Raw genomic sequence first — 15,795 nt, forward strand, 5'->3', positions numbered from 1 at the left:
GAAGCTTAACAGAATGGTAGTAAGTTGTGCTTTATATACTCTTGCATTGAAGACTCGTGTGAATGAACTATTTTCATTCATGAGTTGTGCATAAGAAGTCCTAAACCAAAGAAATCGTTTCACTGGACAGGGAAGGTTTGCAAAACCTCCACAAACTAAAGCTGCTCGCCTTCCTTCTCCGGACCCAGGTAGGCAACCGTATTCAATGCACTTTCTGTTGCCACGCTGCGTGCTGGGACACCCAGCCAGGAGAGGGCACCCCCTGCCCTCAAGACGCTCACAGTTTGGTGCTGGAGACGAACGCACCAACAGTTTATTATTAAACAATGGCAGTAAGGCCACGCTGAAGATATGAACTTGCTATTATGGAAATCCCCCGAGGTCTCGCCCAGGGATGAATTGTCTAACCAGCAGGTAAGCTGCTCCTGCTGACTCCACCCACGTTAAGTGCAAGGTTTGCGCATCAGAGCCGGGAAGCCACAATTTGGAATTCTCTTTTATTGCTTTATGCCCTTGACTCATCCGAAGACAGGCCAAAGGGTGAGGAGGGATAACAACCAATGAGCGCTTCCCACTGAAAGAAACAACCTGCTTGGGTTGGGGAGGGGCGTGAGAGGCGGGACAGGACCAAGGGCAGGACAGCCGGCTCGCCAGGTTCGCGTGAACGTAGGTGCCCAGCTGGGCTAAGCGCCGGGCGGGGCCTCCCGGGGCCGCGATGTAGGAGGCGGTGCTCCTCTGGCCCCGCCCACTGCAGACAGGTTACCGGTAACCTCAAGGTGAGTCGCGTCACACCGCCCGCGCGGTGCTGATTGGCTCTTCCAGGGAGCCCCGCCCCCTCAGCTGTAGCCGGGTCGGTTTCAGCGTCGCCGCCATCTTTGTTGATGTGTCAGCTCAGCGGGTGTTCGGGGAAGCTCCTGCGGAGAGAGCGAAGTGTCGGCCCTCTTCCTCGCTGCTGTTTGTCCCTCCCACTCCTAGTCTGCCGGACCCTGCTATGAAGTTGGCCCCTGAGCTGGAGCTCCAGCGGCTTCGTTAGGGTGTGGCCTGAGGCTGGGAGAAGTGCGGTGAGTGCCAGAGGGGAGCCCGGGGCGAGCCCGGCTGCCGCGGTGGCGGCGCGGTGGGGCTGCCAACCTCCTGCGCTGTCCTGCAGGTCCTGGGGCGGGGGCGAGCCGGTCCCCTGCCCAGCTTCTCTGGGGGCAGAGGTAGGAAGGCGAGGGCTGGGACACGGGGTTCGGAGTCCCCTTCTTCTCCCTGCCTCCCTCTTTCGGGTCCCGGGCCGCCAGGGGAGGGAGGCGGCAGAGACGGGTGGGCAGCGGTCGTGGTGGCTGTGCCTCGAAAGGGACGGAATTTGGGCCTGGGCTGCGAGTGTGAACTGCTGCTAAGCCCCACCTGCTCGAGAATCTTTCAGAGACTCAGTCACCTATTTTGCTTTCCGTCTCTAAGTTGACTGTGTATGTTATGTTTACTGTGGTGGCGACTTGTTACCCCCTTCCAAACACTTCCATTACCGTGACTTTAAATTCCTTAGAAACGATTCTTTGGGGTTACGGATAAGAGAGATACTATTCTTTGTTTTTATGTTGTCTTACAAGGACATTAAGACATTTCATAAACCGTGGTTGGTAAGAAAGGAGTTTCTAGTTTATGTCCTCATCAGATGTGTAAAATGGTAAAACCTTCCATGTGTCCCCAAGTAGCAATCCTGGGGAACAGTGCAGGTTTCATTATTGCCCAGCTGTTAACAGTTTTACAACTTAGGCTAATATTCCCATCTTGATTTTGTTTAGAGGAAAAAGGCCTTGATTTGTTGTCAGAACACCTGGGTTAGAATCCTTATTTTTTTTCACTTGCTAGTCTTGTTACCTGTGGGAATCAGAAGAGAGAGTATAGTGAAAATACTCAGTACAGTCCCAAGTACTGGGCAGTTTTCTCTGCAGGTGTGTCATGTTCCTTTGATGCTTAGCTTTTTTATTTCTCCAAAACGATAGGCTGGGTGGTTTTCTAAGGAAAATGTAGGGTAAATCAGGGGAACAGTGTTTCAGTAGATGTGCTGGTAGGCATTCAAAAAAATTATTAAGTGGTTAGGTATGCTAGTTGTGGGTGTGGCCTTCCCAACTACTAACTACACCTTCGTATTTGCAGAGTGTTCATCTTGTAGGAAAGATTAAGGTTCAAGAGACATTGATAATGCAACTCAACTATTTCTGTGTATAAAGTACACTGTTACCCTTGCATCTGCTTTTCAATTCTGTTTCCACCGTTACACAAATAAAAAACAGTGATGATTGGCCTAGTTCTATTTTTTCTTTCTTTTTGGCCTTTTCATGTTATTTTAAATTCATTGAAGATATTAGGTAGTTCACAAATCTTAAAGTATTAAGAATCAAAACTCCTTTTCACAGTACAATAGGCAAATGTATAATTACTGAAGAATTCTCTTGGAAGTGCATGGATTGTGTTTATATTTTATTTTTTTAAAGGCCTAATCTAATTCAAACTAACTGCATATAAACTTAGGGTTTTTTTAAACGGTGGAGATTCCATGAACTGTCATTGGCATTTCAGAGTTTTATTATTGATAGCAGAAAGGAGTGCCTAGTGTGTAGCACAGTGACCACTTTAAGCTTTTAGTTCCTTTACCCATAAACTAACACGTTTCCCCTTGATGCTATACCATGATAACATAGCTGATGATGGTTGCTTAGTATATTCAGTTTATAAACATCTATTTATGGCTAAATGCTGGCATCATGGAGTGAAGGTAAAATAGTGCAGTATACCCTTTAGGAAAGATGATAGGTTGAAGCCCAAAGCAGCCTTATTTAGAGGTTTAGAAAATCATCTTTCCCTTTGAAGAAGAACTAGTAAACTGTACTAGTTTTCCAAATTCATTTAACAGTTTCATGTTACAGTAAGAATCCTAAACCTGAAGTTTTGGGTTTTTTTTTTTTTTTTTTTTGATAAAACTTGGGTTTTTCTTTTGTCTCTTATCTCTACCTTTAAATGATTAAAGCCGGTTCTTGAATTTCTCATAAACATACCACTGGATGTACACTATTGTGAATGTTATATATTTAGTATTCATTTTAGGGGCAGCAGTGGGATCACAGATAATTTAAATCTATAAATGACCCCCTAATCTTATGTTGTTTCATACTTTTTTGAACTTTCTCAGCTACTGAGATTTTAAAAATTTATTTGGGCTAAGAAGTAAATAAAAGGAAAAATAATAGGGTGAAGGGGTGATAGACAAAAAGTGGAAATCAACCCCAGCATAGTTTTGACTGTATTGTCAGTATCTTTCTTATTAATATCTGTCAGTAAGACACATGAAGTGATAGTCTACTGTAGGATTGGTTATGTAGTAGGTGCTAATGAATAATTTAATTTTTTTATAAATTACATCATATAAAATTAACCAAACCCAGGCCAAAGGTGGCTTCAATATTTAAACATTAACCAAAATCCTTTAATATTACTATAAGGCAGACTCACAACTTATCTTTAAAAAAACTTTTTTTGAGTTATTAACCTTCCTTTTTCAAAAGAACTATTGACCTGTACATTTTTTCTTTTGGTTTTCAGGTTTGGAAGAAAAATTAGCTGAAAATACTTTCATGTTTTCTTAGACTCATTAAAGTGCAAATATTGAGATCTACACGAGTAACTTCAAATTAAGATTTCTGTATTAATAACTTTCTGCTTTAGTATTTTAAAAATTTATTAGAATATGTAAAATTGCATGGATCTAAGATACCAAACTGATACTACATATATAACTTGATAATGTGGTGTGTGATGTTGGCCACTAACCTTCTTTCCTGGAATCTTGACAGACCATAATTTCTCTTTCTCCTGTTATCCTGTCATCCTGTCACAGGATTTGGTACTATTGGGGGTTCCAGTAGCACCAAATCCATTCCCCTGAGTCTTTTCTTAACATTTTTGTGTGTGGGATATAATGTATATGCCATAAAATTCACCCTGCCCTAAGTATTAGGTCTAAAGCTAAACAAACTCCCATGAGGTTAATTTGACCTTGGCATCATGCAACACACTTTTCAAACTGTTGAACTAAAGGCAACTTTAAAAATTTTAGTGCTATGTTTCACTTAAAAGAAACTCAATATGTTAAATTTTATCTAAAATAAGATGTGACTACTTTAAAAATTATTTCTTTTTGTAGAACTAGAGTTCTTTGAAATAGCCAGCTCAGTTTTTATTTTTTAAAAGAAGAATTTGATCTGCATAAATTCACATTATATGAAACTTAATTGTCAGATATTTTCATCATGTGAAACAAGTTTCTTACACAGGTTCTTTTTCATCCTTTATTCTATTTTTAAAAAGGTTTTTCCAGGAAAATGTCTTTTAAAGTAAATGTCTATCAAAAATCAGGCTGGGCGTGGTGGCTAACGCCTGTAATCCTAGGACTCTGGGAGGCTGAGGCGAGTGAATCGCTTGAGTTCAAGACCAGCCTGAGGGAGAGCCTGTCTTTACCAAAAATAGAAAAAATTAGCTGGGAGTGGTGGTCCGCCTCTCTAGTGCAAGCTACTCGGGAGGCTGAGGCAGGAGGATGGCTTGAGTCCAGGAGTTTTGAGGTTGCAGTGAGCTGATGACACCACGTCTACGGGGAGACAGAGACTGTCTGAAAAAAAAAAAAAATCAGTTATTAGGGGGTTGTGAGCAGGTTATATTGGACTATGTGGATACCTTTTTGATTTGATTTTTGCTTCTGACTTTAATTGCCATGTCATTCTTGATAGAACTAGTCAGAAAGAAAAATCATTCTTTTGCTTATGCTGCTTTTAAAGTGTATTTGGAGAACATATTAAAAAAAGAAAAAACTGACAAACCTTAACTACAAAGCACAGTAAACCATTATGTTGAAGAACAGGAATGGTGTCACAGGCTCAACTTGCTTATCTTAATGGATATTACTTGAGAAGTATAGAGCTGGTATTATTTAGGACTTGAATGGTACAGTTTAAAAAATGTATAATTGTAAATAATGTTTATGCTGAAGTAAGTCATGTGTTTCTATTAGACTTAAAACACTCATTGCATTTTTTATATAGCTTCTGATGGAGCACTGGCAGACCTCAAAAATCAAAATATAGTGTTAAATACTATATAATCTGTAACAATTTAGTGTTTATTGGCAGCAGAACACAGAGGAGTAAAAGATTTGACATAGAGCTTTTGTATATTAGTCCGCTGCACCAGAATGTAAGCCCCATGAAGAGTGTCTGTTTTATTCCCTGCCATATTCCCAACACCTACAATAGTGTCTGCACGTAGTAGTTGCTCAATACTTATTTGGTGAATGAATTAATTGACATCTAGTTTGGAAGTGTATTCCTGACTTGGTAACTTTGTATGAGGCTTGTTTGTTTGATAACTTATTACCAAATATCTGTGGATTGGATTCCTTTGTATTTGCAGTTAATTGAATAAACCTAAGTTTTTTGTTGTTTGTAGTACTAATTTGTACAAAAATGGGAAATAGAACCAAAAGCTGTTAAAAAAAACTATTTTCATTTATATGGCTCTTGTATAGAAATAATTTTGTAGAAATGTGAGTTCTTTTATTAAGAAATAAAATCCAAGGTGGATAATGATTGCCTTTAAGGCAAAAAAAAAAATTGTTTCTTGACCAGTTGCCTACAGCTGATGAGCTCCAGTAAGAGCGAAACCAGTTCTCACCTACTGAAACAATTTTGAAGTGTGAATTGGTCCTGTAGTACTGTGTCAGAAACAGAAACAACTCGGGGGGTTAAAAAAACAGTGCTTGAATTAAGAGGAATTCTGTGACTGTGCTGTTTTAAATACAATATTTCCCTTAATGACTAAGAGTTGCTAAAAAGTCAAAATAACCTGTTATTTTTTTTTACCTCAAAAAAAGCTACATAAATTGTACTCTGTTCTTGTAATTACTATATGATTGTGAATTTGATTTGTGCAAGCACTTCTTAAATTAAGCCAGTCTTGTAAACAAATGTCTAGTTTTATAACTTCCTCCTTTAGTCTGCTAGTAGGCTATTCTATCCTAGTTCTTATAACTTCCCCCTTTAGCCTGCTAGTAGGCTATTCTATCCCCCGCCCTTTCACCAAAAGAAAAAACTTGGATGGCAATCAAATTGGCCTGCATCAGCATTGCTAACTGGAGGCCTACAGGAGGACTCAGCTGACTGTTTTTTCTCCTGGTTAATCACGGACATAATCATGCTGATTGCTTTTTTTATTCCTTTCCATTTGCCTTCCCCTCTTATGTAGTTTCTTAATCTTTGGTGATGACTTTGTTATATATACACACATAAATCTTTGTTAACTCCCTCTCCTTTTCCTTTGGGCTCCAAATAGTATTTATTTGAGCATCAGAAAACTATGTTTGTAAGCTAAGTGGTTATCAGATGCCAATTTACATGATTATTTTTTAAAGGTCGTGGGCATATTAATGAGAGAAGTTATAGAAAGTACTTGTCTTTTGAGCTTAATCTAAGTCTTCCTTAATTTATGGGAAGATAATATGTAAAATATGTAAAATTCTAAGCTTAGGTAATTATATAAGCAGTTTTTTTAATCTAGATGAATATCTTGCAGGATTTGAGAAAAATTTTGTTGTTCTGCAATTAAAAGTCTTCTTACAACCTGTTTCCTACCTGCTAAATGCTGTTTGGTCCCCAGATCATTGTGTAAACCCAATGGGTCCTACCCTCATTAAGAACCACTGGACAGCATTTGCAAAAATGAGTGCAAATGTAGTGGAGAATATATTTGTTAGATTTATTTGTCTATTATTACTATTATATTGCTTGAGACTTAAGGAGTTTGATTCAGTTCAGAGTGAGGTAGTTCTTGCAAGTACAAAGACCATTTATGCCTGTCCAAAAATGTCACAAGAAAGGCTGTATGTGCTTGATGAGTATAAATGCCATGTCTTTTAATTTACCTAAGAGATTATTTTGGTACTTGTGATGAGGGAAAATTTGGGGGAAGCTGTGGCATTAGAATTGGTCCTTTAAAATAATCAAGCTTTAGATAGACTGAAGGGAAGAACATTCTAGGTGGGGGCAAAGCCATGGGGAATTATTTGGGGAATCCTGAATAGACTGGTCAGGGTAGTAAAGTACAGCAAAGTGCTAGGATTTTAGGAATGTGTTCAGAGATAAGATTGGAAAAGTAGGACAACTGGTTTATTGAGGAATCTCAATTCTGGGTGTAAACGTCAAATAGTTTTATTTTGTTTAATTGGCCTCCAGTCATGCTGTATAAAGCACCTCCATCACCTTAATTGTTCTCTGAAGTGCAATCACTTGTGTTACAGTTTTTCTGCCACTTTTGGTTACTAGAGAAAACTTATTCCAGAAATTAAGACAGGTTCCAGTCATTTAAAAACCACACACAACAAGCAAAAAAAAAAAAAAAAACAAAAAAAACCCCAAAGTCACAGACTTATTCTCCCTGAAGAAAACTTGAAGCTGTTAGTTCCCATCTGCGTGGCTTGAAGAAGAGAATAATTAAGACATGCTCCCTTCTTTCTCTAGCTAACCCCTTACCAGCTGGGGGAAGAAGACCATCCAGCAGAAGCAGAGTGCTCATTACCTGAACCTCTGAAAGAAGGAAGAGGTGGCCCTCGCCTCACTCTGGTTCATCTGGCTGAATTTGATGGTGGTCTCTGTGGAGATGGTGTGTGAGTTTTGTAGGGGTGCTGTTGTAGCTCCCTGGCTCCTTTAGGCACTGAAGACCCACTTCATAGGTCAGTCCCACTTTGGCAGAGCCAGTATAGTACACAGTTCAACTCCTTCTCTGGTTTGGATGACCTGTTGTTTGCCATGGTACTATCTCACTCCTGGGCTGTCCCAAGTAACCTACCCTTCCATTAATCCTCCTTGCTCCTTCACTTGGAATTGCAAGAGGGAGGAATGAAGTGAGATTGAGAAACCAACAGTTTAAGCCTTGCAGGTATAAAGTGATCAGAGGCCTGAGTAGGGTTGTGGGTAGGGGACAATGGCTGTAGACATGCAGAGACATGAAAGTGTTGAAAGAATACGAGAGCAAAGAGAGAAAGGAGTCAGATGACTAAGAAAAACAATACTATTGACAATAGAAAAGATAAGCTGGGGGTGCTCAATTACAGGAGCTATAATTATGATTTTGGATTTGGCCAGTTTGAGTTTGAGGTAATAGCAGAACCTCTAGAGGAAATGCCAGTATTCAGGTGGAGATTATTATTATTTTTTTTTTTTTTGAGACAGAGTCTCACTCTGTTGCCTGGGCTAAAGTGCCATGGCATCAGCCTAACTCACAGCAACCTCAAACTCCTGGGTTCAAGTGATCCTCCTGCCTCAGCCTCCCAAGTAGCTGGGACTACAGGCCCATGCCACCACGCCCAGCTAATTTTTTCCATTTTTAGTAGAGATGGGATCTCACTCTTGCTCAGGCTGGTCTGGAACTCCTGAGCTCAAATGGTCCACCTGCCTAGGGCTCTCAGAGTGCTAGGATTATAGGCATGAGCCACAGTGCCCAGCTCAGGTGGAGATTTTAATGTATAGAGAGAATGAGGAAGAGGAGATAGTTTGATATCTATAACTAAAGGGTACAGGACTGAAAATAATTATGTAGGCATCAACTATGAGTGTTGCTTCAGTTTATCTAATTGGAAGGAAAAAGACTTGAGGACTGAATCCTGGGGAATATAAATGCTGGGTGAGAGGATAAACCAATGTTTGCTTAGTGTTTTTCTGTTGACAACTCATGGCACATAGACAGGAGCCATAAAGTTATTGTTAAAGTTTTCTTTTCACTTTCTCTATGCTGAAGTGTTAAAACACCTTTGCAATATTAATCTCTTTAAATAGATTCTTTATCTGCTTCTCATTACGTTTTGATCAGCTCTGGGTTCAAATTCTGTTGGAGTAATTACTTATGATGTTTAAGATCAATTCCTTCATTTGTTTTTAGGTTGATTTCTAGATTGATAAGATTTTAAATTCAACAGCAACACATTCACAAGGTTATATCTTAAAGTGAGTTACTTTGGGTAAGGTGATGCAGTTGGCAGTGCCCGTTTGAGAATTATTTTACTTTGTCCTAGATTTTGGAGTACAGAATACTTATGACGTCTTTTATTTACTTATTGCATTTATTTGTATTGTCTAAACCAAGCCTTTAATACTAGTGTGGGCTTTGGCTTGCTTATAAAATATATGCAGCAAAATATTTCTGTTTGGTTATTTGGAAATATGTTATACAGATAGGTATTTAGAGTGTTGGGGCCAATGGCTATATTAGTTGATCCCCCAAAGGACAGTCTAAACTAAAAGGCAGGGTATTTAATAAACAAGTGGTCTTATTTTCCTTTCTTACAATTATTCCTCCAATTTTCTGCATTCCTAGAATAATGTTTCTCAAATACTAGTTTTATCACATTTTTGTGCTTACAGGCAGGCTTTAATTCAACAAATATTTGAGAACCTACTATATGCTAGAAACCCTGCAGTATACAAGTCTACTATAATTTATTATGATTTGTTCTTAACAAAATTCACTCTCGCTTAGCATTCTGAGGATTCTACCTGACCAGTTTCTCACTCTTTTTTTTTATCATCCTCTGACCACCACCCCCATCACAGCCTGATGTAAATATGCATCTTTCTGTTATTCAAAATTTTAATCTTTGTTTTGTTTTCTATTAGTATATCTCTCATCTGGAATTACTTCTTTTCTAGGCGGTCAAATTATAATCTGCCTACTTTTTAGTCTAACCTCACCTGGCTTCAGTAACTTACCTACCTTGTACATCTTTGCTGACACCTGACAAAAGAAGTCCACAATTCTTTTTCATTAAGATCACTGAAATATTTTATATTTGTGTCTCATAGTTTTTGAAGTTGACTAATTTTCATAAAATAGCTAGAAAAGTAACCTTTGTAAACGATATATTATAAAAATTTATTCTAACCTTGTGAAATTAATTTTTTAGTGTCGCTTTTATTGACCTAGGCAGTGCATGTGGGTTCCATTTGATTTGCATTAAACATTGTTTTATTCTTGATGCGAATGTTTGAAAATCACCATGGTACTTCCTGGATCCCTGCGTGGATAAAAAACCAATTCCTGTCAGGAATCCTTCACAGTCCGACTTCCTTTCAGCTCAAATCTAGATTTCTGGGCTATGGGTAGCTGTGTCATTAGTATTGTTTAGTTTTCCTTCTCAGTAAACTTTTTATCTTCATTAATGTGTATTTTTCCATTATCTTGGTTTGTGATTTCTCTTTTAATGCTTTCATTGTTGTCTTATTCCACCAATATTTTCTTACAGGTTCTTGAGGTAGTCTTTTTTTCCTCACAGAGCTGAAGGAATTCTAAACATTCTTTGGCACTAATTTTCCAGTCACTAGCATTATTCCTTAACTAACATTTTCTGGGGATGATTGGGGAATGCCAGACTGCAACTGAAATTAGTTAGTGAAACTGTGACTGAAGTGAAGGAGGAAAGAGGATGAGACTTTGCAGTGGCCCTGCTGGTTGTAGCCAACTTGGATTGGTTGTGCTAGTCTGTCTTCTTTTTGAAAGGGAAAGGCTTTTAAAGGAATTATTAGTTTGTGGTCTTAGTTATATCACATCATGGTGTATGTGCAAATATATATGGGATCTTGGCTGAAAAAAAAATTTTTAATTTTGATGTTTCGATTTCTTAGATGTAGCACGAAGATCAGAAGCAGATTTGAAGAAGCGCAAAGTGAACTGGTGCCAGTCAGCATGTCAGAGACAGAGGACATAGCCTCCATTTCCTCTGATAAAAATATTGGGAAAACATCTGAATTAAAGGAAGACTCATGCAACTCGTTTCCTGGTGATGAAAGCAGCAGATTAGAAAATGAATCCAAACTATTGTCATTAAACTCTGAGAAAACTTTATGTCAGCCTAATGAACATAATAATCAAATTGAAGCCCAGGAAAATTATATTCCAGATAATGGTGGAGGTGAGGATTGTTGTACTAAAACAGACATATCCCCAGAAAATCCTGAACAAATAGGTAATTTTCCTAATGGAGATTTTGCAAAGCAAGTTTCAAAAACAAACGAAACGGAACGGACAGTAACGCAAATATTGGAGAAATTAAGGTCATCTACATTTACAGAAGCAGCTAATCAAAAGACTTATTCAGAAAGTCCCTATGATACAGACTGCACCAAGAAACTTATTTCAAAAATAAAGAACGTTTCAGCATCAGAGGATTTGTTGGAAGAAATAGAATCTGAGCTCTTATCTGCTGAGTTTGCAGAAGAACACCAAGTACCAAATGGAATGAATAAGGGAGAACATGCATTAGTTTTGTTTGAAAAGTGTGTACAAGATAAGTATTTGCAGCAGGAACATACCATAAAAAAGTAAGTTTTTTATTCTTTTAGTTTATTTTTTTCACAGAGATTAAAGAGTGAATTCAGTAAGGGAAAGTGTCATCTAGTCCACTTTTAATTCCACAAGGAAGCCATGCACATAGTAGTTGAGCAAAAAATGTCTATTTACTGAATAAATGAACAAATGTGAAGTTTTCCTAGTTATTTAACATCTAAGTCTAAAGGAATAAATATTTAAATAGTGTAAATTCATTAAAGAGCTAGAAATTTTATAAAGACAGCTCAGATTTTTTATTTTTGAAAGAATGTAGATGTATAATGTCAAAACTAAGAGAAATTCAAAAGGAAATGAGAAGTCAAAATTCAAAAAAAATTTTTAAATACTCATTCTAAATTCATTAATTTAAAAAATTAAAATTTAGAGAACAGAAGAATTATTTGATTATCATTCAATAATGAGAATTATAGTTATTTTTAGATTTCTCTTGGATTTGTGAATTCTGTTTTAATGACAGTTTAATCTTAGTATTTTTCTTAATAGTATTACCCTATTTTTTATTCTAGATTTATATAGCGAAGTGATATAGATTTAGGTGCTTTTTGGTAAACTTTAAGAAAGGAAAATAAAATGTACAAGCCTTCATTAAAATATAGACTCTTTTAAAAAAGTGATACTTAAAAAAATTTTTTTGAATTAAAGGTATGTGGGTGTGTGTAGAGAAAGGGAGGGAGGAAGTCCATATACCAAAAGAGGATGACAGAAGAAAATACATCGCTATGGTTATGAAGTTGGCTTTTAATGATCTCCATGCTTCTAACCTTTACTCTTCTAGATTGTCCTGCTCAGTTAATCAGTTTTCCCCAAACCAGCTCACCCTTCATTGATTTATCCAGTGAACTTTTAATCTCTTAGTATCGAGGGCCCTTTTTTCCATATTTTTAATTTTTATTTTTAATTATAATAAAATATAGATAACATAAAATTTACCATCCTAACCACAAGTGTACAGTTCCTTTGTACTAATTATATTCACCTTGTTGTGCAGTCAATCTGCAAACATTTTCACCTTGCTAGTCTGAAACTGTATCCATTAAACAACTCCCTATTCCCACCTGCCCACAGCCTCTGGCAACCACCATTCTACTTTCTGTTTCTATGAATCTGACTGCTCTTGATACCTCATGTAAATGAAATCACATAGTACTTGTCTTTTTGTGACTGGCTTATTTCATTTAGCATAACATCCTTAAGGTTTACCCATGTAGTAATGTGTCGGAATTTTGTTCCTTTTTAAGGCTGAATAATGTTCCATTGTATGGATATACCATATTCATCCACTCGTCACTGGACATCTGGGTTCCTTCTACCTTTTGGCTATTGTGAATAATGCTGCTATGAAGATGAGTGTACAAATATCTCTTGAAGACTCCAAAGCTCTTCTTAATACTATCCCAAAACTAATGCCTGCTACTCCTGCTCTTATCCTTACTAGAATACTGCTACTAGGTGAATTTATGCTTGAAACATCCATGCTTCTGCTGTTCTTGCTTTTTATGGGGTAACGTCCTCATTTGCCTGCAGTCCGTACTTACTCGTTTAGACCTTCCCCTTGAGATTGTCTCTGATTTCTCTTCCCACTTTCCTTAGATTTGGACTCTTAACCACTTTCATAGTTCTCTTGTAAATTATAAGTGTTGTACACTTAATAGCAGCAAACACTTATATGTTGTAAATTATGTGCCTGCCACATTGGATATATTAACTCATGGAATCTTCACAACAGTCTGTGGCATGTACTGTTATTATCCCATTTTACAGATGAAGTAAATGAAGCACAGACATTAACTTGTTCAAAGTCATATGCTAATAAATGCAAAGTTAAAATCTGAGCCTCATTAGTTGGGCTTCAGAGTTTTGTTAAATGTGGTTATCAGTAATGCACTAGTTATTAGTTATTAAATTTAGCTAAAAATAATAGAAATATAGTAGAAAATTGATTCCTCTATTTCGCTCCATCCTGTCAGAACAGTGGCAGCATGGGCGAATGAGGTTAAGCATAATTCTGATAGATGCCTGGAGTTGGAAGATTCTCACTGCAATTTGCAAGCTTAGTTGTGTTGGCCAAATCAACCTCTTTGAGTAAAGGATATTTTATCTAAATGAAGAGGACAATATCTGATAGAACTGTCTTGTGGGTATTAAGGCATTATACAAATGTCAGATATTATTATTTTAAATCTAGGTTAATCTTTCGTTATACACATAATATTTTTAATTCCAAATAAAATGGTTTGTGATTCAGATCAGCTCTAAAACTGCTACATTTTTTTCCTTAACTTTTGCCTTCATTTAATATTCTATGAAGAAAACTACCTTTCAGTTTCTTTGAAATTTTCATGAATGCATCTGTTTCCAGATATCTTTGTTTATACATACATTCCCCTATTTTCTTTTTTCCCAGCTTTATTGGGTTATAATTGACAAAATTGTATATATTTAAGGTATACAATGTGATGATTTGATATGCACTGTGAAATTATTACCACAATCAAGTTACTTAACATATCCATTACTTCACATAGTTGCCTTTTGTGTGTGTGTGTGTGTGTGTATGTGTGTGTGTGTGGTGAGAACACTTAAGATCTACTCTTTTAAGAAATTTCAAGTACACAATACGGTGTTATTGTCACTTTGACTAACCTCTCCCGTACCACCATTCTATTCTCTGTTTCTGTGCCCCTGTTTTCCAAAACATCAATAGTATTGTCCAAGGTCCCAACCAAAATTCTTAATTAAGAACCATTACCTGTGTACAGGATGTGCATTTGGCATATAAGAATAACAATTTGAGTGTTTACTGCTCTTCACTTCCTCCTCCCTTAGTTGTTTACTTGTGACCTATAGCCAGGATTCTTGTGTCTCATGTAGTTTCCTGTACCATATTGAGTATACACCTTAGTCACAGAAACAATCTAAGTTAAACCACTGTGCATAAAAAGCTTGAATGAACTTGAGTGCGTTTGCCTCTTTGCCAAACATTTATATGATATGCTTCCTCACTGCATTCCTCGGCTCTACCACCACCTCCTCAGAGAGGCCCGTCCTGACTACTTATCTAATATTGCAGCTCAGGTTACTTTCTGTCCTCTTGCTGTCCTTTATTTTTCTTAATAGCGCTTAGTTACTACCTGACATTTTATGACATGTCTGTCTCTTTATTGGCTGTTTTTATTTTCTCCCTTAGAACTGTGGTCCGCAAGCCCTGGGCCAGCGGGCAAGCGAGCAAAGTGTCATCTGTATTTACAGTTGCTCCCCTCCCCATTGCTGGCATTACCGCCTGAGCTGTGCTCCCCTCCACCCAACCCCCCCCCCCTCCCCACCGACCCCAGTCTGATGCCAGAAAGGTTGGGTATCACTGCCTTAGAATGTAAGCTCCATGAGAGCAGGGCAGGGACTGTTGGCTGGCATACAATAGGTACTAGTAAGCATTGGTTGAGTGAATAAGTGATCTTCAAAGTAGAAGGTAGAAAGGCCTGGGCTTTGGAATTAGAGCTGCATCCAAAACAAAATTCAACCACTTACTAGCTGTATGATTTGGTACAAGTTCTAGGCTAGTTTTGTTTTGCCTTTTTTAATTGATAAAACAGAAGTGATAAGTTTATAGGTTTATATTGAATATTAAATGAAATGTACTTTTTAAAAAAAAAGCTAAACTTAGCCAATAGTAAGTGTGCAAAAATGTTAGCTAATAGCTATTGCTATTAATAATCCTGGAATATTAGCTGTTAACCTTCTTAGGTACTTTATATTTCTGAGTACTTTGCGGGCAGTTTGTACAATTTCTGTTTTTCTGGGGGACTTGAAATTTTTGCTTAAACTCTTGTTAGTTTACATTGACTACACATTATAACTATTAAATATCATTAAAATATTTTAAAAATCTAAAGCAAGATTTCCCAACCTCAGCACTGTTGCCATTTCGGGTCAGATTATCCTTTGTTGTTGTTGGGGCTGTCTTGTCCTTTGTATAATAGGATGTATAGCAGCATCCCTGCCCTCCACCCACTAGATGCCAGTAGCAACCCCTACCCCTGTTGTGACAACTAAAAATGTCTCCAGACAAATACCTGGAAGGGCAAAATTGCCCTTGGTTGAGAATCACTTAAGAGTTCCAGTGCCGAGGGATATGGTTCATAATTGAGATGCCCAAAGGCATAAATTTAGAAGGGTATGATTTTCTTTAACTGATTATATTTCACTTGATTTGAAATATACACATTTCTAGGAAAAAGTTAATAACCTAAATGGCCAGAGATGGTTTTGGAAAGTATCATGTTTCATTATAAAAGGATTACCTAGGAATACTAATTTATTATAATCATAGGTTTCTACACCCTAATCTGTAAACAGATTCTATTTCACCTGTCA

At 37.5% G+C, this 15,795-nt stretch overlaps 1 protein-coding gene across 3 annotated transcripts in view; it reads left to right on the forward strand.

Moving 5' to 3' along the window:
• The first annotated feature begins 869 nt into the window (after nucleotides 1-869).
• Nucleotides 870-15,795, forward strand: part of CCDC186 (coiled-coil domain containing 186) — a 51,684-nt gene continuing 36,758 nt past the window's right edge. The window contains exons 1-2 of one of the 3 annotated variants that reach the window (XM_045568848.1): nucleotides 870-1,061; nucleotides 10,701-11,396. In XM_045568848.1, the coding sequence (XP_045424804.1) occupies nucleotides 10,762-11,396 (635 nt within the window). In that variant the 5' untranslated portion in view covers nucleotides 870-1,061; nucleotides 10,701-10,761. The other 2 variants (XM_045568849.1, XM_045568850.1) reach the window with 2 other exon arrangements.

Source organism: Lemur catta, chromosome 14 (assembly GCF_020740605.2).
Source record: "Lemur catta isolate mLemCat1 chromosome 14, mLemCat1.pri, whole genome shotgun sequence".
In the NCBI taxonomy this organism is placed as follows: Eukaryota; Metazoa; Chordata; class Mammalia; order Primates; family Lemuridae; genus Lemur; species Lemur catta.